This window comes from Gigantopelta aegis, chromosome 6 (assembly GCF_016097555.1).
Source record: "Gigantopelta aegis isolate Gae_Host chromosome 6, Gae_host_genome, whole genome shotgun sequence".
NCBI lineage: Eukaryota > Metazoa > Mollusca > Gastropoda > Neomphalida > Peltospiridae > Gigantopelta > Gigantopelta aegis.
In genome coordinates, this window is record NC_054704.1 from 20,703,820 (window position 1) to 20,729,902 (window position 26,083).

Sequence of the window (26,083 nt, forward strand, 5' to 3'; positions counted from 1 at the left end):
AAAATTCTTAAGTTGTAGTGAATAATAAAAACTAGCATAACAGTTTGTTTAAAAGTGTGTGAAATACAGGTAACAATCGAAAGGCGTATGAGTCCGGTGTTTAGAACGTCGCCATGAGGGTCTGCTGAAATTGGCTGCTAGGAATTGGCTGCTAGAATCCGCTCGGTTTTTGTAATGCAACAATAGCCGAACCGTACTATTTTTAGCCCAGAGGGAGCCCGGCAAAAGTGTCCCACTTTCAAAATAGTGGGTTTATTTTTAACTTAGAAAAGCCAGTGTAGTGAAACCAATTCGGAGTGTGGCGTCTTATATGCACCAAACGTAATGGGATTTTCTGTTCTAAATGCTTAAATAATAAAAATATTCCAGACAATGCACGTTTAAAGCACTGAACCACACAGATCCATCTATCTGTCCTCAAAACGTCATACTATCAATTATTTGCTATACACATTAAGCAGGTTATCGGTACACAGATTCATCTATTACCAGTCTGTCACTATGATGGAGTCCACTAAGTCACAGGTGTTAAATCTTAGTATTCTGAAATAAAGAACAATGTGTTTGAAAAAAACAGTCGGTGACATGCACAACGAACAAGTATTTCCAAAAACAATATTAGTGATGTGCAACAGTGAATGATCTGAACAAGTGTTTATTAATTACTAACAATCATGCCAACAATGCGTTAGCACATTATTAACACGGACACGTAAACATTGTGCACCACAACATATCTGAGGTATTTTCATGGTGTTGCTGTCTTGTACACACTTAAAAACAACTATTAATTTGATCATTAAAAAACAAACCTAAATCCTGTGAATGAAGTGATGAAACATGTTCTAATTTTTCTTCAATTCATATGTATGTTTCATATATATTACCACAGTGAAATATCAATCCACACATTTCACTACTAGCAAGATGAAAATGATGTTATCTTTGTTAAAAATGTTTAATAAAAATGTAATTCAATCAAGTGGATGAAAACCTGAGACAGAGACAAGTCCTTAACAATTAACTACAGACCATTAATTCAACAGATTTTCTAGCTTACTGACTTGTTATAACTAAAATTGTTTCATGATCCGTGTTTTAAAAAATATGAAACACCTTGTGCAATAGATTCACCAGTCTCTCATATTGATCTTAAGGCAGCTATTTCACAAAAACAAATTTAAAAAGTATGTGGCATCAAGCCTACATGGCAACAAATGTACATATAAAAAATAAATCATTAAATAATACATTTATAAAAAACACACCCAAAACTTTGTTATAGTTACGTGATAGGAAAGAAAACAAAACGATTAACAATTTCTAAAAGGAGGTTAAAGCTCAGAACTGTTTGTGTCTTCATTTCACTCAAAAATCTATTTAATGGAAGTGCGTTCATCATAAAATATCCATGCACCACACCGAGGTTAAGAACTGGCCAAAAAACCCAAAAAGTGTCGTACTGTACGAACAAAAACACAACTCTCGCTGAGCTGAAACCCAACTGCTTTAAGTCTCTACTACTGTTACTGGTTAGACACACCAACACCTAATAAATAACTGTGATTAATCAATGTGAAACTAGCAGTGTCCCGGCTGAAACACGGTTTTCCCCATCACCAGAAACGCTCAACTCCACCGACCTGGACTCATGGATCGCCTCGGACTCGGTGACCGGCTCCGACGGAACGGGCTGACGGAGCGAGACCTGGATCGTGGGTACGGGCTCAAGGGGCGGACTGGGCTGCGACCTCTTCTTGGCGAGTTCTACGACATACAGAGGAGTAAGTGAGGACATTTAGAACAAAATAGATGGTCATCATTTAGGAGCATATTTCCAAATCTCTTTCACATGAAATAATTGAAAAATCTGAGACTTAAATATCCAAAGAATTAGAAACATGACATTTACAAACAATCTATGACAAATATTCAAATTCCAAGAAACATTTTTCTTTGTTATTAGATGTCCGATTAGTTATTATAGTCCTTCCCACAGGATTGCCCTTTTTTTTAACCAACTGTTTTGTAAATTGCACACAAAACAGTATTGTTTTTATTATTTCCAAAACACTTTTACTTTTTTTCTTATGTCAAACCAAACTGAAATTATTTACAAAAAAACATTTTTGTAGGAGAATGGGATGGACTATAGATGTTTCATTAGTTACTAACAGGGCATTCCCTCAATACCAATCCTTTAACCAAGATTCACTCCACTTTTTGAAATGTGGAAACACTTTCTTGAATTATATTTAAAAGTTAGTACTTTATGCTATATTTCATTGGTATTCAGTAGACTACAATTTCAAAACTAATATTTTTCAAATTTTTGTCCCAAGTTGTTGAAATCAGTTTCTTACGAGTGACGCTCCTCGGCGAGTCAATGCCTCTCCCTTGACAACCACTCGGATTCCCTGCATCAGACACGGCCAGATGTGGTGGTTCACGAGGGGGGCAGTGTATTCAGAGTCGTAGCTGCGACGATATCTGAAACACAAATCAACACATAGGAATATCTTAGGCCACTATAAATCTTTAGGACACTCACCTGACAATGTACAAGTCAACACATTGTACACTGCACACTAGAGGTGTGCGGTATTACTGGTATTTTTTTCTGTCGGGGTACGTTGTTTACTGTACTGGTATACTTCGGGAATGTGTCATGAAACAAAATACATAATTTCAAGAAATTATTTTAAAAGCATCCAATTTTAATGATCGTTTGTGTTCCATTAACAAATCTTTGAAAAAATAACAGAATTTCCCAAAGTATCTAGAATATCAAAACGTTGCCAGTAACAAAAACATGGTAGATGACGAGTTTGTTGTTCGCAACACAAAGGCGATATTTGACATTTGCAGGGCTCGCCCTGTTGTTTGTCAAAGTCGCAAATTACGAAAAATAATAAAAATTGGCAACAGAATTTTCGATTTGGTGAAAAAAATGGAGAAAGTTTTTTAATGTTGATTTTTAGTCACCAAACATGCTTTCAACCAATTTTGTTCGACAGATATGTCTCGCGGTATGCATAAGCGCCATTTGCATGTCCGGGTGACCAGTCTACTATTCAATAGTGAACTGCTTCTCGTAAAGTTACAAAATGCGATCAAATAATATGAAATACTGTTCAAAACATGTTGCATTGTTGATACTGAATGTTTTATTACTAGCTACAGCAAGGTGTATCTTTTATTTGTCACGTTTCTAGCATTTTGTCGTATCAGATAATGTTGTAAAATCTAGGTTACGTGGTTGAGTTCAGTTTACTGAAGTGGGTGCATTGATGAGGATTACATATTGTTTCTCACATATATACAATCATTATTAGTAAAAAAATTCAAAGTTTACAGATTAAACTTTAAACATATTCAGTGGGGGGATTATAATTTATTGATGCTATGTCTACTGATATAATATTAGCACTGGCATGATACATCCTGGCAGAGAAACATACAAAAGTCTCAGATTACGTTGCAATGAATTTATAAAACTGAAAGAGCTTTTTTCCAGTTGTGAAAGTCTGAAAGACAGTCACACACCAGTGTTTTGAGAACAATAACATATAATGACGTTTTCTTTGTCTTTGTTTTGGGTGAATGGCTATAATCTTGAGTTGGATACAAAAACAATTATAAACAGTATTCAGTTTAAAACATACATATAAGATAGGAGGAGGGGAGTTACATACTTTAAAAAAAACCCATGAAAGCCCAACTATCTCATTTGTATTCATAAAATAAAATACTGCCTGTGTGGCTATTTTATTTCTAAATAGTTTTTTCTTCTATAAACATGAATTCATTACCAAAGAGATTAAAGATACAGGCCCATAGCACATATATGGCCCACAGGGCCTGTGGAATTGGCACAATATCTGGAGGGTTGGGGACGTATGCAGAGCCTCTAGTGGGATGGCACAGGTTACATCTTTTTAATCTTTATATAGAGCAGAACAAAAACATTGGCTACTGAATGTTAAACGTTTGGTAATTTTTATATATAGTTTTAGAGAGAAAACCCACTACATTTTCTCATTAGTAGCACATACCTTTGCTATTCCAGTCGTGGTGCACACATGTGAATGAGAAATAGCACAAGGGGCCCACCGACTGGAATCAATCCTAGACCTACCATGCGTCCGACCGAGTGTTTTACCACTGGGCTACGACCCATCCTAGACATCAGGGGCCATTCAAATACTATGTAATCCTGGAGGGATGGGTGGGTGTGTATGTTTTGTAGCGTTACAGGTGGTTGGTGAGTGTACTGAACAGCGTTACGTAAAACACTATTTTTTATTACAATTTTTATTTTTTTTATTTTTTTTTTTTATCATAAACGCTATGTCACGGCAACACTGTTTAAACTTAATGTATTAATGTAGGTAGTAATAGCTAGTTGAAAACACAAAACAATGATTATAAACCGATTTGAAATACGTGTGCCGATGGTTTGCTTGGACCTGTTCTGAAGTAACTCATTCCATCATAAGTGGTTAGCCCAAGAAGGCCTACTGTTTTAGAGCTAGACGAACCTTTGGACAGTTACATCCGCTCTCTCAGTCAGAGATAACGAATACACAGAATTTCTGCCTACCACCAGGCAGGCAAAAATTCCCACTCTAATACCACAATGATCCTATGTTTGACGTTAAATACCATTACATTGATAATATTTCAGTTCGCAATAACAAATATTTCACATATTAATCACTAATGCACTAATGTTTCTGAACAAGAACATGAACTAAATTCAGTATGGTAATCCAGATAATAATGACTGGAATTGACACACTACATGATTTATTCAGACATTCATAGGTTTATGGAGTTTGTTTGTTCTTGAAACTAAATTGATGTTAAGATGATTTAACTTGAACTAACTTGAACGATAATACATTGTAGCAAATTGAAAACATAAAGGAGCTGTTTGCCTGGGTCAACAACTGAAATAAAAGTAGCTATATAAAAGTTACTGGTAGTTAATAGGTACTGGTATAATTAAAATGGTGATAATAGAATACATTCATTTAAACGTTGTCATTTTCATTATTTTTCCAGTTCAACTGAACTACAGAATGTATTCATCTGTTATGTTTATATCATTTACATTATAAGGTCTTAAAATACAACAAGGCTCTACAACTATGTTCTACCTATAAGTATTAGCTATTCTCTAAATGAGATGTTTAATCCTGCTTAATGGTTACTCAACTTTAGAGGGAAATAGAGTGTAAACTGAATCAGTCAAAATCTCTACTGGTAGGTATTTCATTGTAGTATGTCATATTTGTTTGGCCCCTAAGTTCAAAGATGACATTGTATGTTGAGCAATTATTGTATCACTGATTTGCTGATTAGTATGATGTCATTACTAATGTAGTATACTGTGATACATTACAAAAAAACGCGGTATACCGTGCTACGTTGTTTTTCACGGTACCCAACCATACTGCACACATTGTTTTCACTCATTCATATTTTTCACAAGGCACTGCCTTGAAATAACAGAATAACCAGAAATTGATACACTTTTTCATTTTGCTGTGGGGAAAAACTTTGAAATTTTGAGTTGAAAAAGTGGTTTTCAACAAATATTTTCATTTGACAACAATGGCAGAACATTAACTGCTCTAACCTAACAAATGATAAAAATTACATAAACCCATGAAAATAATATGCATCCTTTTACACATGAACATTATTTGATGTATTTATAAAAAATGTAAGTGAAAATATGTGAGCTAAAGTTATACACTTGTGCTTGTTTTTTGTTGTTGTTATAAATGAATAGCAATTAACAATAATTAATTCTAATGTGAACAAGAAAATCTTTAACAAGGCATAGTCCAAATGATATTTTGAACAGATTGTAACTGCTCCCATGAAGTGCTTGGTCTATGGGAGGTTTAAGGTTAGGTAGTCTTTCAAAACACGCCTACTTAAGCAAATATATAAGCAAATGAGAGAATAATAATGTGACTTCTAAACATCAAGGCGTAAAACTGAACAATTACTTGTTGTCGTCAAAGAGTTCAGCATCCGTTGCAACAGCAATGTCAAGGGGATGAGCCAGGGAGGACATCTGCCAGGCCATCTTCACGGCTTCTCGGATGAACGGCTGAATGATGGCAAAGCTGGCATCAGGTGGCAGGAAGATCTTGGGATTTCGATTCATTGCACGGATAACATCCTGCAAAAATATATTCAATAATTAAGACTAATCCTGAGATATAATACAACTATTACTAATATCATTAATGAAATGCTACCCGACACAAAATAAGGAATATAAAACCAAATATGTGAAATTATTTTTAAATACTGTAATTTTCATTTACCATCTGTCATTCTTATGAATCATTTATTGTTTTAAAATAATGTGCTTCAAATTTAATGGGATATAGGCTGATAGAATATTAAAGTGAAAAGTAGAAGTTTAAAATAAACTACTATACCTGTTTTCTTGCAAAAATCATGGAGGAAATAATGTACGATTATTTATGTACAAAAAAGTTCTTATTTCAAACATCTGTTTGCACAATACTTGGTGACAGAAAAATCTTATACAAATCCATGTACTGGAAACAAGTAATTCCTCATCCACTCATGTAATCATAGCTATCACCTTATGACAATAACCAAGGAAAATGCCTGATATCAGTCATTAAGGGTATAATTAAACCAATACATATCAGAGAGGTTTTCAGTTTTGCTTACCGAGACCATTCCAGGCAAGTCATACAGATCGTTGTTGCGGTTGATGTAGTCCTGAACAGCTTCCTCCAATGTGTCGGGACCGTAGTGAGTTTTCGCAAGGTTTGCTCGAACCTTCAGCTTGAACTGCCGGAACGCAAGCTTTGCAACACTGAATGCTTCCTAAAGTAAGAAAAAGTAATAGTTTACTCTTTATGGTATTTTAGAAGTATTAGAAAATATATGGTCAATAAACTAGATACTCTAAAATAAAGAAAATATTATTCTTTCAATTTTGAAATATATGAATTACAAAAGCAAAACAATAATATGCCATTATAACAGCCAAATGTTTGAACTAAAATTAATTGATAATTATTAAAAAATAATAAGCACATAATTATAAATGATGCTTTCAATATTCCCACCCATACTTTACAATATGCCGATTTTGAGGGTAGTGATTATGACAAAAATAATAATTTAAGATAAATTTTATTTGTTTTATTTGTTTAAATTATTATCATTATCCCCAGAGCAATATGGTCATATCAAGGATGATAAGTTTCAGCAAATAAAGCAAAACATGATACAAAAAAAGAGAGTAAAACTGATCTGTGTAAACATGACACCCAGGCAACATGAATCTTACAGAAATTGCTGTATAAATAATTCTTTGGTTATTTTCGTGGTCGTCAGAGTATCGTCTAAGGGTGTCCAGGGCATCAAGACGGTCTTGAGCAAACATGTCATTGAAGCGGGCAATCAGATTCTGCTGGCGCACTCTCTGCATCGGGTCGTCGATCGACAGGACAGAGGTCAAGCGAGGAGTGTACCGATAGGTCTTCAATGTGTCTGTGAAATCCCTGTCAACAACACAAACAAAATTCTCTAACAGGATTTCCAATAGACAAATCGCAATTCAGTTAATTTTATTGGTTTCATTCCTTTTTGACAACTTTGCATAATGGTGTTACAATATCTTCAAAATTTTTAATAGGATCTACATTTTGTATCTCATATTTCAATATGGAACAGTATCAACTGAAAATTATACAGTAATTAACACCACCTTTTATCCACGGCAATTTAAAAATAATAATTCTAGTTTAATGAACACTAAAAGCATAAACTATTAAATATTTTGAAAAAGGGATTTTAAAAAAAGAAGCAACATCAGTGTCACGTAGAAAGTAGTACTTACTGTGATTAATTAAGGCATCGAGTTGACAACAATTCAAGAAGATTAAAACATATATATATTAATCAACAACATAAATAATGTGCATTCTGTGTGTGCAAATATTAATGACACCTACCGATCAACATAACTAATGTGCATATTATGTGTGCATATATTCACGACACCTACCCATCGAGATAGTCCCATTTTCCAACTGTAGGACTAATACAAGAGAGACTCATCTCATCTCTAAGGTTTCTGATTTTTCGCTCATAATCATCAACAAGTCCAGCTTTAGCACGCAGTTTGCATATCTCGTCTTGGGCATCAGCGAGCCTGGAGGACAATTTCAGTAATAATCACTCAAAATTGGAGAAAAAAAACACACACCTAAAACCTGTGTCATCTGTGGAGTTCCTCTAAGCAATTTCAAATGCATAGATTTTGTACATACCTTATAATTAACACCAGAGGTGAATATTTTTGATAAATCAAATTTATTAAAAAATTAATTCCTTCTTTAGAGTTAAAAAAATAAATGACAGATTTTCAACTAGAAATCAAACTATAATATGAAAAATCTCAGAGGAACTTCACAGTACAACTAAAACTAAAAATAAAAATCTACTAACCAACTAAGAGTGACAGAGATATTTTTCACGCAGTAATTTTTAACCTGGCTTAGGTAAGACTAACTTAGGATAAAGGCAAACCAATCAAGCATGACAGGGCATGCCAATCTTACCCAATATCTTTGTAGTAAAATAAGGACTGAGGTTCTTTTTTGCGCACTGCAGACCACTGCAGCACTTCCCTCCTTTGTGTGAGCAACGCAATGTCTTCTCGCAAGCGTCGAACCTCAGTCTGATAGTCATTTAATAGCCCAGCTTTAGAGCGCAAAGCCTGGTTTTCGTCTTCCGCCTCTGCAAGTCTACAGAAAATGAAAGATGCTTCACATCTCTGCCAGAGCATATCCCAAACTCTACTGCATTACGAACACTCTTAACACAAGACCAATATTGTACAAGGTCTATTGCTTAATGTTCATTTATTCTAGCCAAGAGTTACGATACATACTGAGCAGGTTTATGGTTCATAATTCAGTACCAACTAGAGATAGAGAGTTGAAAAATATCTCTTGTCACTCAATACAAACAACCAATAAAACATATTTATAATTCAAGGACTTCAAAAACACTGTGATATACACTTGCATCTATATACAAATTTAACAAACAATATAAAGTAAGAAAAATATAAATACCACCCAAAATTATAAAATAGTTCTAATATTCACTGAAATATCTCCCAGTGTAATAATAACAGAACATTTCAAGAGATTCACTTTATTTATTATCAAACAAGACAGTTTAAAGACAAAGACATCCCACAATTCAAGAGTATTGGTTATATATTAATATATGCTAACATGAGCCAAAACACATACTTTGAGCTAAAAGACCTAACATCACTTTTATTTAGAGCAAATAAAAGCTTGATCAATAATACAAAGAACTGACTTTTTTTATCCAAAAAAAGAAAACAAAACAAAACAAAAGCGGGTAACATTCAATAACTTTTATTTGAATTTGCCACCATGATAGTGTTTGCTAATAGTGACAGATTTCAAAATGTTAAAAATCAATTTTAACTTTCCAAAAGCTTGAACTTGGAAGTTTGTTTATCAAATATTGTCTTTTAATAAATGTAAAAATTACCATGCTATAGTGATACTACAATAACAAATGTTCAGTGTAAAATGTGTTTATTCTAGAAAAGTCAATTAATATATAACCAGGTAAGTTCAAATAAATTATGATTCATATAAACTAATTTAAAAAACAACAACCCAACATTCATTTTACCCCAAAATCTGCACTTCATTAGAAAGGAAAAATGTGTTACATATTAATGAAATTCTAATCTAAGAGCATGTAACAGATTTAAATTCAATATAATTCATACTTTTTTCTTAATTCTCGAATTTCAACTTCAGAGAACATTTTTTCACTTGTTGAACTGCGTAAGCTTCGATCCAGTTCTATCTTCTTCTCAGTGAGTCTGTTTTAAAAAGCAATCATCAAACAAAATTACTTCTATTTTGTAAAACAATCAATGTTAATAACTTAAAATGAGATATTATCTATATAAATATAGACACAAATGTTTCACTAATCAGATAGCATATATTTATCTTGCAATCATTGTATACATTGGCAAGATATGATGACTAGATAAATCTCTATATTTTCAATCACTGACCAAAAGTCACATGACATGAGCCCGACTCAACTTGATTATTTCAGACTAGATTTTCAATAAACATGTTTCAGTACAGTAAATACAAATAACTTAATTTTGTGATAACTATACCAAACCTGTACATTTATTTATGAATTAAGAGTTTAGAAATGCTTTTTGAATGTAACTAGTATCTTACAAATAATGATGTCGTGTATCTTGTATGACTCATACTGCAAAAGCCTTGCTAGGTTGACGATAAATTTTTTCGACTATTCTTGTACGATTGCAGGATAAATAAAATAACCGGTTACTGCCATAAGATATTGGTTTTATAATGCCTCGCAGCATTCGCCATTCTAACCTTCACAGGATAAAGCCGATATCTTTAGGCAGTAACCAGTTATTCTCTATATATAAAGTCTGCAACAAAACACTGCAGATTTGTTACAAAAATCACTGTAAAATAATGGAATTTCCTAATTCCAGTGGGCATGCCATTAATATACATGAAAAATAAACAGTTGCTTAATGTATATGTGGAGTATATATTGTTCACAATGCAATTTTATACAACAGTACTTTGGTGTTCAATTAGAATTAAGGTGTCAAGACAGCAAATTAAAAGTTACTACGAGGTGTATATCCGAAGGCTTGCTATGACACTAAATACCATTAACCAGTTCTTTTGTCAGAACACTTTAAGTTTCCGTGGTTACTGCATTACTTGCTCAGGTGAAGGGAGCCAGGAGTAGAGAGAGCACTCACTTGAGGTACAATGGGTCACAGATCAATTGACAACCAATGGCTTTGGATTTCCCTGGCCCAACCAGTGCCTAATGATTGGTACATCAAAGGTCATGGTATGTACTGTTCTGACTATTGGATTGGGAATGCATATAATAGATCCCTTGCTGCTTTTTCTACAACTGGTTAGAATTATGTGAACTGAGATCATGTACAGTACTTCTTGTCAGGTTCACATGGATAGACATTTACATTTCGCTAAATTTACCTTTAACATTACACCTAAGATACATTAGCCGTTTCCTTTACAAACATGAAACCAAAGATAAATTCCAGTATATAACAATTCCATCATCTTAATCGTAGGAACAATTACAGATAACATTTTCCACGCAATCAATTACCAATATTCATAACCTACCGTATACAGGGCTCAAACTTATTTAACATTTGTACCTTTTAAATATGTCTATATGCAAAAAAACCAAACCTTTCAGTCATATTCATTAGCTGTATAAATCAGCTTTTAAAAAAAAATGCCATTAGCAGATTAAAAATTGCTGTTGGCAGGCTGGACCCATATTCACAAAACATCGTAAGCCTAGTTTTACACGTAAACGTAAATCTACGACTTAAGAGCTATTCACGAAAGAACGAAAACGTAAGTTACGTGTAAAGTTGGACGTAAATATAAGAGTGCCTCAGTTTGCAACTAACGCTGCACGTAAGTTGTGTACATATAATAAATCAAGCACGATCGCCGTTATTTACTATTATTTACGGAAACTAGCAGCATTTCCAACAAATGAAGCAGTTTGCTATGGCGAACGCCCACGGATTGAACATATTTTTGTTCGTGATCGAACGGATGTTTTCGACTTGGCCAATTTCTCCTGAGTTATCTTTTCCTTTTTAAGAAATGTCCTCAAGTTCGTACCAAAACACGGATCCCCACCAATACCAAAATGCCATGGTTCACTGTTCGCAATGTTATTGTTAGCAGACGACAAACAAAATTGCGTTTTGCGCATTTGATATTTACCCGGTAGCCATCGTTTCTAATGTGTTTTTATTAATTACTCCAGTGAGAATGTTAAATCGTAGATTTACGTCCAACTAAGTTACGTTTACATTTACGACCATCTTTGAGAATAAGGTGCTTCTTGCACGTAAACGTAAATCTACGGCACACGTAAGTGCTAGTCGTAGACGTAAATTTACACTTTTTTGTGAATATGGGTCCTGATTGACCCACAGTAATGTTTTTAAATAAATGCTATTGGTGACAAATTGTTACGTTCGAGCCCTGTGATAATCACATCGGTACAGCTCCAGTGATCGATTTCCCATTATAATCAATCACTAGAACATCACCACTAAATCTATAGCTCTACGTACTCATCCCTCAGATCCTGGTTCTCTGCCTTTGTGTTATTGAGCTCTGCCTCGAGATCGTCCAGCGACTTCTCGTACAAGGCCTGCAGTTCACTGAGCTCGCGGTCCTTGCTTGCCGAGTCGGCCAGGACACTGAGTGTCGTGTCGGCGGTCACACTGCCACCAGATGTAAAGAAGTTCTGACCCAGCCATGGCAGCAAGCGGGACTTGATAATATTGGCACCGCCATACATACCTCCTACAAACAATTCCATGTGATATGCATAATAAATGTATAGTACTGAATGCAAGTGAAAAAGTATTGAGGGCAAATATTCTAATGTAACTTATGTAATTAGATTTAGTGTCATTTGTTTTCAAATTATGCCTAAAAAGGCACATGGAACACCTTTTTTCATACAATGGAATTTACTAAAAGCTATTTATTTCTCAGCCAACTGCTCTGTAACCTGCACACAAAAATAGTATTTTGTGTTATTTCCAAAACACTTTTACGATACTGAAATTGTGAACAAAAAACACTTTTGTATAGAAGAATGGGACAGACTATAGTTAATAAATCGCTTTTTCCCCCAGTTAAAAAGTATAGTATTCAAAGTAGAGGGGTGAAGTTTAGCACCCATCAGGCTAAATGTATTAGGACTTTTTTTTATTTTATTCATGCATGTTGTTTACACCAAAGTCCATTGTGACAAACCAAAATACTGGCTTTTATAATTGTGAGGAATTTCACTTTTCTTTTGCACTGATTACAATGTGTATTTATTTAAACTTGGCACATGCTTAGATTCTAAAGTACTCAATAACAACTGTTTTTTGTATTACTCTTAAACACTAGCTGTAATATTTTGTACAGTTTATCTTTATATCATTATTTAAGATTTAGATAATGACAGATAATGACAGACTCGCAGAGAAAAAATAATAAAATTCAATGTATATATTAATCTGGTGTCATGCTGCCAAAAATGAAGATTATACGTCTATAAAAATCTACCTTCTGAAGCACAGACACTGAGCAACTTGAAGAGTTGTCCTTGAACTTTGGCATTAAGTTCAACAATCTCACAGCCCCGAGCCACATTCTGGTCACACGTGTTCAGCTATAACAGCAAACAAATATATTAGAAATATTACGGTATGTCTTCTGTATATATGTCTTGACTGTAATACCAAATTAAATTGTCAGTTATATTTTCTATACTTTAATAAAGTTTGTTTGTTTTGTTTAACGACACCACTAGAGCACATTGATTTATTAATCATCGGCTATTGGATGTCAAACATATGGTAATTTTGACAGTTATAAAGAGGAAAATGCTACATTTTTTTCCATTAGTACCAAGGGATTTTTTATATGCACCATCCCACAGACAGGATAATACATACCACGGCCTTTAATATATCAGTCATGCATGGTGCACTGGCTGTGACAAGAAATAGCCCAATGGGCCCACCGACAGTGATCGATCCCAGACTGAATGCTCATCAAGCGAGAGCTTTACCACTGGGCTATATCCCGCCACGCCATACTTTAATAAAGTCATTATGGATATATACACGTGGCTCTTGAATAGCCCAAAATGACACAGACCTTTTACAAAATGGAGGTTAGTGATTCAACAAGCTATACCAGACTGCATTACAAGATACACTTGCATACTGTTGAATAAATCCACTGAAATATCAGATTATAATTCATGCATATTGAATATTTGCTATGTCAGGGCATATTTCTGAAAATATTAACATTATAATGGTAATGGTGTCACAAATGATCACAAGCTAAGATACACTTGAATACTAAGACTGAAACAAATCAAGAGACTTTATCAAAGTTATTTATGCAGAAATGAAATAGAATATCTGACATGTTAAGAGCCTGTATCCAAAAGTATTTTACCTGGCAGAGCTAGCCCGTAACAATTTCAAGTTACAACGTGATAACATTATCAGTGTATATGTATGCATACCAAAACTGAAATAAATCTGCTGATTGTATCTAGAGCTATTGTGAAAACCAGTTTGATGTTAACAGAAACAAGGATGTACAGACCCATTCAATTCAAGTCCTCATTTACAGTGTATCAGTGATAAGGACACTATTACATTATAAACTTAATATAACAAATAAAATAATTCTGTGCACTTTCTATTACAAACATTAATTTCACTTTAATATATTAACTGGACAAAGGCTGTGGTATGTGCTTTCCTTTCTGTGGGAAAATGCATATAAAAGATCTCTTGCTGCATTAGGAAAAATGTGGTGGGTTTCAGAATTACCAAATGTTTGACATCCAATAGCCATTGATTAATTAATCAATGTGCTCCAGTGGTGTCATTAAACAAAACAAACTGTTTCCAGTTTTTAATATAATTAATAATAATAATTCTAAACTTTGGTTCATATATGGTAACTGCTGTGCATGACTGGTCAACCATGTGTAGTCATTTACAATATTTCTGACAGATATTTGACAGCTAGGTACATGTAAATGGTGTTTTTTTTTTTTTTTTTTTTTTTTTTTTAAATAAATTCTGTAAATGTAAATGTTAACTATACTTTGATCCCAAGGTTTTACCAAGTCAAGAAACATTTGTAAATTTATAACAGGAAAGACGTATACATTGCTGATACATGCATATAAAGGTCACCGTCAAGTCATAAATTACTTGAGCTCAAACACTTTCCACTAACAGTTCTAACCCTAGAATGTGCTGTCAACACATTCTGCATTATATCAGTGTATATCAGAAATCAATGTTACCTATAAATATACCCACACACACACACACAAGTAGTGCCACATACATGTAGTTGGTCACACTACAGAGCACTAAAGGTTCTGTCAACATAACAGAAAATCTATTGATCTGCCGGTTCCGAGAAATCCATTGTGCTACAAATACCATTGATGATTTTTCACGATATCTTTTTGCCAATGAATAAATAACAAATGTCTGTAGGGTCAACATACAAATGTTAGGATTAACAACATCAAAAGATGATTTGGCTCAATTAGCAACACAGCTTAGAGAAATAATTTAATTCATGCCATCTTACAACCATTCATTATCCAAACTGACAAAAAATACACGTCTATACATTTTGTAAAACATTGTAAGTTTACATTTGCAACTAGCAGTTATACCAGTCATACGTTTACATGTGTTTTACATCTAGTGGTAAGGTGCTGGCTCGATGCATGGTCGGTGTGGGATCGATCCTCGTCAGTGGGCCCATTGGGCTATTTCTTGTTCCAACCAGTGCACCACAACTGGTATATCAAAGGCCATGGTATGTACTACCCTGTCTGTGGGATGGTATATATAAAAGATCCCTTGCTGCTAATCTAAAAGAGTAGCCCTTGAAGTGGCGACAGCGCGTTTCCTCTCTCAATATCTCTGTGGTTCTTAACCATATGTGACATATGTCTGACACACAAAAAAACGTAAATAAAATGTGTTGAGTGCATTGTTGAATAAAACATTTCTTTTTTGCTTTCTATTTCGGGCAGAAAATTACATCATTATAGTATAGAAGATGAAGCACCATAAGGATGAAAGAAAATGAAATATGTATACATCAAACTGTAGCAATTGTACAAATTGTGATTTAGTTGTCAAGTTATGTTTACGTGCAAAACTAGGTTTACAATATTTTGTGAAATTTTTTAATCCATTACCAAATTTTAAGCTATAAAGAAAACATTTTGGCCATACTACAACATGACAATATGTTCAGATTTACGGACTTTGATTTCAATCATTTTAAAATACATTCATTTTAAGAGCAAATCGATGAAGGTATTTTATGTATAAAATAACCACTCCATAAGCATTCTCTCATATAGCAAGGCTAGGCAACTGTATGGAAATCTGGTGAAATAAACATGCTACAACAAGTTTCAAGTGAGTGGACATATGTTTGCAGTGGAAAGGTAAAGATTGCATTTCCATACCATAACAATGAGCAAGTGTAGACATGTCAAGTGACAGTAAAGGGAAAGCGGGAAAGAATTGAATCGATCAGAATATTATCAAGCTTACATACAAATATAAGGTGTGTATGCGAACAATAGCATCTATATCATACCTACATTTTTATCAATACTCATACAATGAGCTCAGGGAATAAAAAAAAAAAGTATTTCTAATGCAAATTATTGCTACTGAGTAAAACATTTTAAGTATATATATTTGTATATGGTAGGTATTTAAACAGAGATGAATTAAATAAACCTTATGTACAAGTGACAAAGTACTGGTACCACTTAAAAAAATATTAAGTTATAAAAGTTAAAATAAGTGCACTGCAGTGCAAAATGTTTTCTATGTCAAATGATTATTTTTTCAGTAGAAAAAAGTTTTTAAAAAGCCGATTACAGTACATAATTATACAGAAAATAACACATTGTGTCATAGGGTCTTGACCAAATGACACTTAAATTCTAAAACCTAAAAGTGGTAAAATATGAAACCTTAAATGTTAATCATAAATCATGAGTTTGACATCTAATCTCTACTCTATATATTAATAAAGTAGCACTTAAATGTATGACTGATCATTTATGTGTGAATGTGCAGGCAACTGGCACTGGCCCTTTTATCCATTGTGAGTGTATTAATGAAATGTCATTGACCTAGCATGCATTTAAATTTTCGTGAAAACTTTAAAATATAGCAAATCCGAAAGGCTGACTTCACTTATATCCACTTATTGACATGATTTTTATAGTTTTCAACTGCCACTGGAATCCTCATCATTATAACCATTTTCGATCTGAATTATTTTTGTGTTTTTTTTAACCAAATAAATGGTACTTTATACTGTTAAACAAATATTTTTAAGCATACATGTATGTTGAAAACAAACAAATTCCACAGAATTAAATCTCTCGCCTACCATAAACGTATTTGATGTCAACTTGCTGACATTTGCATCCATAGATAATTATCCAAATGAATGTTACAAAAATATCTTAAAATAATAATAAAACAAAAACAATAATAATAAAGTTTAAAAACAAAATAATTAAACAAATTAATGTTCAAGTGCAACTATAAACCAAGTTTCACTGATCTAGGACTTATAGTTTGTGAAAAATAAAGCTAAACATGAATCTTTAACACTGATCTAAAAGTCAATGCTATTGCTGCCATGGCCACCACCATAAAAGTAAGACATGTACCCACATCGGAATCATTTTACTTCATAAAGGTGAGACAATACAAACACTAACCTACACATTTTCAAAAAGATTAATACTGCACGAAGCTACATTATAAATTAATGTTTGCCAACAGAGTGGTCACCAATAAGGGGCCATTCAAATAATACGTAATGCTTAGGGAGTGGGGGGTATAAGTCCAAGCATTATATGGCGTTACAAGGCGCAAGTAAAAACCCATGTTTTTTCCCCACCGGACAGCAATACATCACTTTAATGATGTCATCATACACATGGGTATAAATAAACATTGCCACATTGCTTTGTCTGTGTGTTGGGGGGGGGGGGGGGTTTAATCTCTGAGCATTGTGTAATATTTTTTTTGGGGGGTATGGTCTAGTGTTACAGGGTGTTACTAGGGAGTGGGTGAGTATCAATTTTGACAAAAATTGTGTTACATAATATTTAAACGACCCCTAAAGGGGCTGTTCAAATATTATGTAACGCTATTTTTGTCAAAATTAAACACCCTACAACCCCCCCCCCCTGCAACTCTCCGTAATGCTAGACCATACATCCCCCAAAATATTACGTAACATTTGAAGACCCTATCCGATTCACAAACAATTCATGCAATGGGTGTAATATAATTTTAATGTACTGTTTTGCCATTTGAGAAAGTGCAGATATGCATTTCAACTCAATTTATAATCCGTATGCATATTGTATGTATATGCCTAGCTATAACTACCTACGTTAAACATTATTTCCATGACAGAGCGTTTAAAAAAAAAGACAAAACAAAACATTTTAGTAATAAAAAATTTAAAAGTGTGTTACGTAACACTGTTAAATACACACACACACACACACCCCACCCCCTGTAAGGCTACATAACGTTTGGACCTACACCCACCCCTTTGAGCATTACATAATATTTGAATGGCCCCAAACACAAAGGTTAAACAATTTGAGATTTTTAAAGGTGACAGATGTTTCCGAAATCTGATGTCAATATAACATACATTTAGTGTGATAAACTATTAATATGGTGTTTTTAAGATACATGCATATCAATTCATTGGTCAGATTTGATAATCTGTTTTACTCTCAGTCAGTAATGTCTTCTTTTACTTTCTAAAAAACAATTATTCCTTGCCCCAAATGTTTGTGACCAAATTACAACCATGGATGCCATTTTGGAGAAGAAACAGCAAGTGGAAAATCCTCATTTTGGAGCATAACTATACATGTGGAAATTGACATAATTTTGTCTGGCTAAGACAAATAAAGTTATTTATTTATTTTTAAACAAATCTGAATAATAAAAGCAATATTTTGTATCTACCACACATCCTATATGAAATGTTTGTAATTTCACTTCCATAGGTGTTTGTTTGTTTTGTTTTTAATAAAAATACCCACAACCACCCAAAAACCCCACACAACAACAATAGCAACAACAAAATATTTTGTTATTTAGAGATGGATGTGTCCACCTCAGACCAGGTGTAACCTACCCACCAATCTAAATTTCACAACACAGAAGTTTCAACCTTCTTTCCTTCATCTTTGCACAGCACTAATATTTTGTTAGTAATTAATAATTTTTAAAAAATTCATAAGGAAGTATGCCATCAGAACCACCCACCCTGGTTAAAATTACATGGCTACAAGCTCTTGCCTAGCACTCCAAATTATCTAAGCACACCCTGGATATTGCTTATTTTAATTGTCAAATCCATAAATGATTTGATTTAGAAAAACTGGTCATGACAAAATATTAGTGAAGTTCCCAAGGACAGTATGATCCTGATTTACAGATCATTAAGTAAGGGGCTGCGTTTCCATTCAATGTGCCATTAGGCCGACTAATTCACTATTTAGTATTAAGAAGGCTATTGACACTACTTCATTACACATGACAGGTCACTAATTATTTCATTCTTAATACTTAACACACATATGTACATTTGGACTTTCGTTAAGCTCATGTTAAATAATACTAAAAAGGCATGCTTAAACTTGTCCACTGTTTGGCAGGAAAACTCTTCCTGGCCATAAACAACATTAATTACAATGCCAACACATAGTAACATGAGATGGCTAAACACAAGTGTTTTCACAAATAACAGTTACGGAAGCATAATGATTAAGTGTATAACAAATATTATGCATGTAATGTACTTTATGCCAAGATTTAATTAGCCTGACTTCATATATTTACTACTGGTTTTAAAATTAAGAATTCAAGCATGTTATACACAGAACAAAACAACCCATGGGGACATGTAATTAAGTGTTGTATATGCATTAGGTAAATCCAAAAGTTTTACATTATCACAGCTAAATGTTATGTGTTAATTAAGTATTCTTCCATAATGACTGTAACTTAATTGATTTTATCATTTGCTGAAGACTGGGAGTAATATATGTTACCAATATTCAGCCTTTTCTCAAATCCATATTGATTTGTCTGTAGGTAGTAAATATATTCAGATCAAATCCAGATAAATTTATAAATAAAATGATCATGCACGGTTGTGAACAATGAACAGATATCAGAAAAGGACTTGGGTTTCAAACTGACGTGTGTATATATTGTAAACCAGATTAATATTGCGACATGTGTTTTTAAACTTAATGACAAAAAAAGTAAAGGGGGTTATTCACAAGAGAGTAGTGGTCTTAGCATTATAAAATGGGGAGAGGGTAGAAATGTCAAATTTTACATTACATCATTGAATGCCCCTATTCAATTTGGGTTCAAGCGCTCTGTCTAGGGAACACACTTGAATTATCTAGGTCATCTATCCAGGATATGAATTAATTGTTAGTTGTTATTGTTAATGTTAGTAATGCAGTTTTCAATAGCCTTAAAACTCATATTGTTTGTATTTATTTATTTTTCAAAGTAGAAAGCGGCTTAAACAAAGTAGGCAGCCACATTAAGAACATTTCTAAACAATGTAATTAATCTGTACTATAATCTGTAAAATATAGTACAACTGCTAACGAAACTCTCTTATTGCTGGCTTAATTTGACAAGCCTAGATGGGAAGGTGATGCTTCTCTATTGGTAAAGTAACTGATATCACATCATCCAACTGCAAACTTGCATTCCATTAGTTAAAGTTAAAGTTTGTTTTGTTTAACAACACCACTAGAACACATTCCCAGTCTGGAGCTTGACGCGGTAAGATGTATTTGTTTTCCTTGTGCACACTGCACGTGCTTTCGCGGCTCGACTTGGGGATCCTTCACTTCGTTGTTCTTGTCAGCGAAGTGAAGTTTTCTACTGGGATGTATGCAGCCATTGGAACACTTCTCATTTCAACAGTCTGCATCACCAGATTGGATTATTTTTTAGCGAGATTCCTTGCCTCCACGTCATTTCTCGGTCTGACTATGTTGACTTGTTTTTTTCGTGACTCGTATGACGGCCATTCTGCAGAACGCCACGGTTGTTTGCGTTTAGTATCTACATGTCCGAACCTGTCCTAGCAGCACTGGAAGATTGACCGCCCCACTCTGAGAAGAAATAGGAAGCGGGGTCGGTACCTACTACTCTTTTTCTAAACTTTACTTTGTTTTATTGTGATACCATCTCGTATCCTCCGGTGTCGGGCCTGTCCGCACCACTATACCAACCCATGACGACTGGACTATACCCTAGTCTGATTATCTTTCTCGTTCAGATGGTTCCGGGTTCTCAAGATCTGTATTTCAGCACGGCACTACATTTTCAACGTCTATTGACTGTCAATCGAGGGGTTTTCTTGACGGTATGCAACCCATCTCGTCCATACAAGCTGTGCACCCTAACAGCCTTAACGAGGCCACTCACATGGACATATAGATCGGACTTTAAACTTTTAGATCTTCGTTCAAAAGTTTGTCGAAATTACTTTCTTTTTTTAATATTATTAAATAGTCCGATCCTCTCTTCTTTCATTTATTTATTTTTGAACTGTCCTTCTATAATGCTCCAAATTATATAAATATTCGACCGAGCAGTCAATTCTTTTTATTTTTGGCTTGTAACTTCTTTTTTTTCAATTCTATTAACGTTTTTACTAATTGCTATTTTCAAAATTCTGCCCATTTTCAACCCTGATGCTGATCGATCCTGTACAAACCCCGCATCAGGACGAGTGCTTTACCAGTGGGTTACATCCTGCCCTCACCATTTATTGAACTACATGTACTTTTACCTCACTGGTTTAAAAGTTCCTACATAACTGTGATTTAAAAAAACAAACACTCTGGAGAATCATGTCTTCAACCATCTTTCCTCAAGTAGTCTGCTACATTCTTTGCCAAATATTATCATTATTGTCCATAAAATTAGAGCTTTCATTTCTTTATTACTTTCATTCCATAAAATTCCACATTCATAATTATGTCACATATCTACATGGATGGGGTATGCCTTAATACATAGAATCTACAACACATCTAGCTTGATGTGCGGTCGGCTTGAGATCGATCCCCATTGGTGGGCCCATTGGGTTATTTCTCATTCCAGCCAGTGCACCACGAATGGTATATCAAAGGCTGTGGTATGTGCTATCTAGTCTGTGAGATGGTGCATATAAAAGATCCCTTGGTGCTAATCGAAAAAGAGTAGTCCATGAAGTGGCGACAGCTGGTTTCCTCTCTCAATATCTGTGTGGTCCTTAACCATATGTCCGATGTAATATATAAAATGTGTTGAGTGTGTCGTTAAATAAAACAGTTCCTTTCTACAACACATCTAAAGCTTGTAATAAACACAGCTCAAGCTTAATGAAATAAAAATATCTGCAGAATCAAAGAAGACAGATATTAGTAAATTCATTAGAAACTCTGTAAATCATAAAAGTAAGCAAATAGTAAGCCTGATAGGATTTTTTAAAAAGACGCAACTATAACATAATTTTTATAATTTATTAAAGGTTAATTGCATAGAAAGAAATTAGTGTTAGGAATGTGATTCTTACTGTGTATAGAGTGGGACTTAACTTGTTGCATTAAAATTGTATGTGTATTCATCAGATATACTGTTAGTACAGGAAACATTTTTCAATACCGAAATTTCAATATTTTGAAATTTGTTTTATTGACAAGATATCGATACCGTATTGTATATACAACATACCAGTTACCACCCAGCTGTAATTGTTAAATGCATTGTTTTACTACAATGAGCATACAGCCATTTCCCGCAAGACATCCATATTTCCTCAATTTCCATCAACACGTTTTTGTTTTAAATATATTTTAGGAAATAAAATAGCTTATTTATAAGCTATGCAGGGGCCATTCAAATATTACGTAATGCTATGTTTGTCTGAAGATATCCTTGGCCTATTCACTAACAGGCCATGTGACAGACAATAATATTTATAAATACATGATAAATATAATAATACAACAGGCTGCAAATTTAGCAGGCTTCACATTTTGGATCAGAAACATAGGCTTATATCAGATGAAATCTCAACACATTTATATGATATCATTTTTTACAATTCCAGAGGAATCCTTAAAAACAATCCCCAAATTCAATGCCTGTATATAATAACAATTAAGTAATTTATTGTGATATTTCATTTTACAATTTGGAAAATTGTAGCTTTGTATTTGATCTGGATTTATAACCATTCTTGTGTGTATAGGTCTATAACTACTGTAAAACCCCTCGAAACCGGACACTCTCGGGACCAAGTAAAATGTTCGGTTTCAAGGTTGAAACAAGTTAAATTCTTTACTGATTTTTAAAAAAGGACCGGTTTTGAGGGAATTCCGGTTTACAGAGGGTCCGGTTTTGAGAGGTTTCACTATATAACTACTTATATATCACAAGAATAATAAACATATAGAAGATCACTTGCTACTAATGATAAAATGTAACAGGTTTCTTCTGTAACACAATGATAAAATTACTTGACATTCAATAGCCGATGATTAATGAATCAATGTGCTCCAGTGGTGTCGTTACACAAAACAAACTTTTTTTGGTGATTGTCGGGCACTTGTTGTATTATTGTATGAGACGGTTGCTGAGTGGGCAATACAGTGACGCAACATCACGATATAGGTTGGCGAACTTAGAATTCTGCTGTCCGGAGTTTGCCGAAGCTTAGCTGAATGTGGGTGCTGTCGGGTTTCTTTCTGTAGTGTGTGTATTAGTCATTAATATCTGAACTTTTTTTAATCAAGGAACTCGAAAATGGTTGATGTAAATGTTTTTGACATCAAACATAGGATTGTTGTGGTATTAGAGCGGAAATCTTTGACTACTTTTTGGTGGTCGGCGATTGCCAAAAAATTACATAGCTTGGTCTCTGACTGTAATGATAGCGTATTTATGTCCAAATGTTCGTCTAGCTCTTTTACAGTCAGAGTACTCAGGCTAGGGTTATCCAAAACAAGACTTTTCAGAGGCCTGGATATTGCATTTAAAAGGTACAAAATCTAACATATATATTCATTTATTCTGTACAAGAAACAACCGAGGGGTGAAAATATAGAAGACTTTTCCAAACTTTGGTTAGTAAAATTATTTTCTGTGGGTAAAAAAAAAAAAATTTAAGGAAATATTTTGTTTTTAATTTTCTTATCAAGTGAACATTAAAACAAAGTGTGTTTTCTTACTAATACATTTCTTTCCAACAAACAAACAACCCCATTCAAATACAAGTAACTGTAATCTATGCCCAGAGCATGAATAAAGAATATTGGAACTTTTCCAAAAATTCCGTGGCCAACCCTGAAATGCAATCAAGCAAGTTTGCCCGTCTAAACCAGTCTTATTAACGGCGGTACAGATAATAACATTAATATGGCAGCGTGGATTTAAATACAACTAAGTGATAAATGATATTAAGTTACTGGTGAATTAATGAATGGTGCATGACATTCGTTTTGAAATATGCATTTTCAATCAAATCGAATCGTATCAAATTATTAGAAACCTTGACAACCACGCAAGAACGTGGAAATGTAGAGTTAATTGGTATATTTATGCAAAATATTCCTATTAAAATAATATAATTTTAATAAATATTAAAATAATAGGCAGAACTTACATAATAATCTTGCAACCATCTTTCTAATTTGTCTTGCAGAACGGTAAATGTTCCAATATTCACCAATCTTCGCAGCGACTCGGCCATTTTGACGCTTCTGAAAGTAACTAGTGAGCCGTCTGCTTGGCGCATGCGCTATAGTCATAAAGATTTTCGTCACGTGATATTAATCGTGTAACGAGTAGGCTTTGTTCAATGTGTTGATGATGCCTTTGTTACTATAGTATTTATGTACAAACATAGTTCACCAAAGCTACGATTTAAAACATACAATTTGATATTGTCTACAATTGTAAAAAGGTATTTTATGATTGAATATCGACTTAAACAGGGCCGTAGCTAGCGGGGGGGAAGCATTATGATTGGGGGGGGGGGGGGGAGCATTATGATTATAGAAACTTAAAGAAAATTCTCTTCTTAACTGTTTAAGGAGTTTTAGACTATTAACTACTCAGATGCCCTCCCAAACAAGAAATCCTAGCTACGGCTCTGTTAAACCTTCGACACGATGTAGACCCTGTTAAAATAATATATATATATATATATATATTTTTTTTTTTTTTTTTTTTTTTTTTTTTATTATTTTTTTTTTTTATTATTTTTTTTTTTTTAAACCCTGTACAAGCTTAATCAGATTGAAACTTAAATCCAAGAAGAGGATTTTCTTTAACTTTCTAGTATTTTTACCGGATTTTTTTTTTTTTTTTTTTATAATCTTTTTTTTTTTGGGGGGGGGGAGGGGGGCAACTTCCCCCTTGCCCCCTCTAACTACGGCTCTAAAATACAGCACCCCAGCACAAAAATACACATCGGCTATTGGGTGTCATAAATGGTAAGTATATGACAATATTATATATGTATGTAAAACCACAGTGTAAGGAGCTGTGGGGGAAACATATAATACAATACATAAAATTAAGGTAAGTATATTTTAAAACTTTGTATAGAAGTCAAAGTGTTTTTAAAACTTTACAATTAATTCTGGATGGAATTTCAAAGATTCCAAAACATTTCTGTTACCAAATATATCATTTCTCGTCGGCTTGAGATGATCACACTCCACCAAAATGTGGCGCACAGTCAGTGTACACTGACTATGTTCACACTGGGGGAGTAGACAGTCCTTCTTTAAAATAAATGAATGCGTCAAATATGTATGGCCGATGCGTGCACGGCTCAAGACTACTTCATCCTTCCTGCATCGCCTGTAGGATGACTGCCACTCTCTCGGGATTGCCTTGACAGAATGAAGCTTGTTCGCAACTGCACCGTCTCAATCGTCTTGACAAGTCGAAAAGATATATTGGTTAATATGAAATTTAAAATCACTGTACGGGACACCAACATGGATACGGGGCAAGTTCAAAGCAGACACCTGCCTTTTCGTTACCCTTAATGCCAACATGGCTGGGTACCCAACAAAATATAACATCTTTATTGGCAATTGATAAAAAGACACACTTTCGTATCACCGTCCCAACAAAGGGATGCTCCAATTTCATGTACTGTAAAGCTTAAAGACACGAAAGTGAGTCTGTAAAAATAATATATTTGGATGCACATGAATC

At 34.0% G+C, this 26,083-nt stretch overlaps 1 protein-coding gene across 3 annotated transcripts; it reads right to left on the reverse strand.

Moving 5' to 3' along the window:
- Positions 1–250: 250 nt before the first annotated feature.
- LOC121376108 (mitochondria-eating protein-like) lies at positions 251–24,646 on the reverse strand. 3 transcript variants are annotated; one of them, XM_041503902.1, is made up of 11 exons: positions 24,516–24,646; positions 13,266–13,371; positions 12,272–12,506; positions 9,851–9,946; positions 8,075–8,221; positions 7,355–7,568; positions 6,727–6,885; positions 6,024–6,199; positions 2,364–2,490; positions 1,644–1,767; positions 251–543 (listed from the first exon to the last, which is right to left on the reverse strand). In XM_041503902.1, the coding sequence occupies exons 1-11, from the start codon at positions 24,600–24,602 to the stop codon at positions 536–538; spliced, it is 1,479 nt and encodes a 492-aa protein (XP_041359836.1). In that variant the 5' UTR covers positions 24,603–24,646; the 3' UTR covers positions 251–535. The 3 variants fall into 3 exon arrangements, with proteins under 3 accessions (XP_041359836.1, XP_041359835.1, XP_041359837.1); XM_041503901.1 differs by having other exon boundaries at positions 251–1,767; XM_041503903.1 differs by lacking the exons at positions 9,851–9,946; positions 12,272–12,506; positions 13,266–13,371; positions 24,516–24,646 and adding an exon at positions 8,631–8,872 and having other exon boundaries at positions 251–1,767.
- Between the last annotated feature and the right edge of the window lie 1,437 nt (positions 24,647–26,083).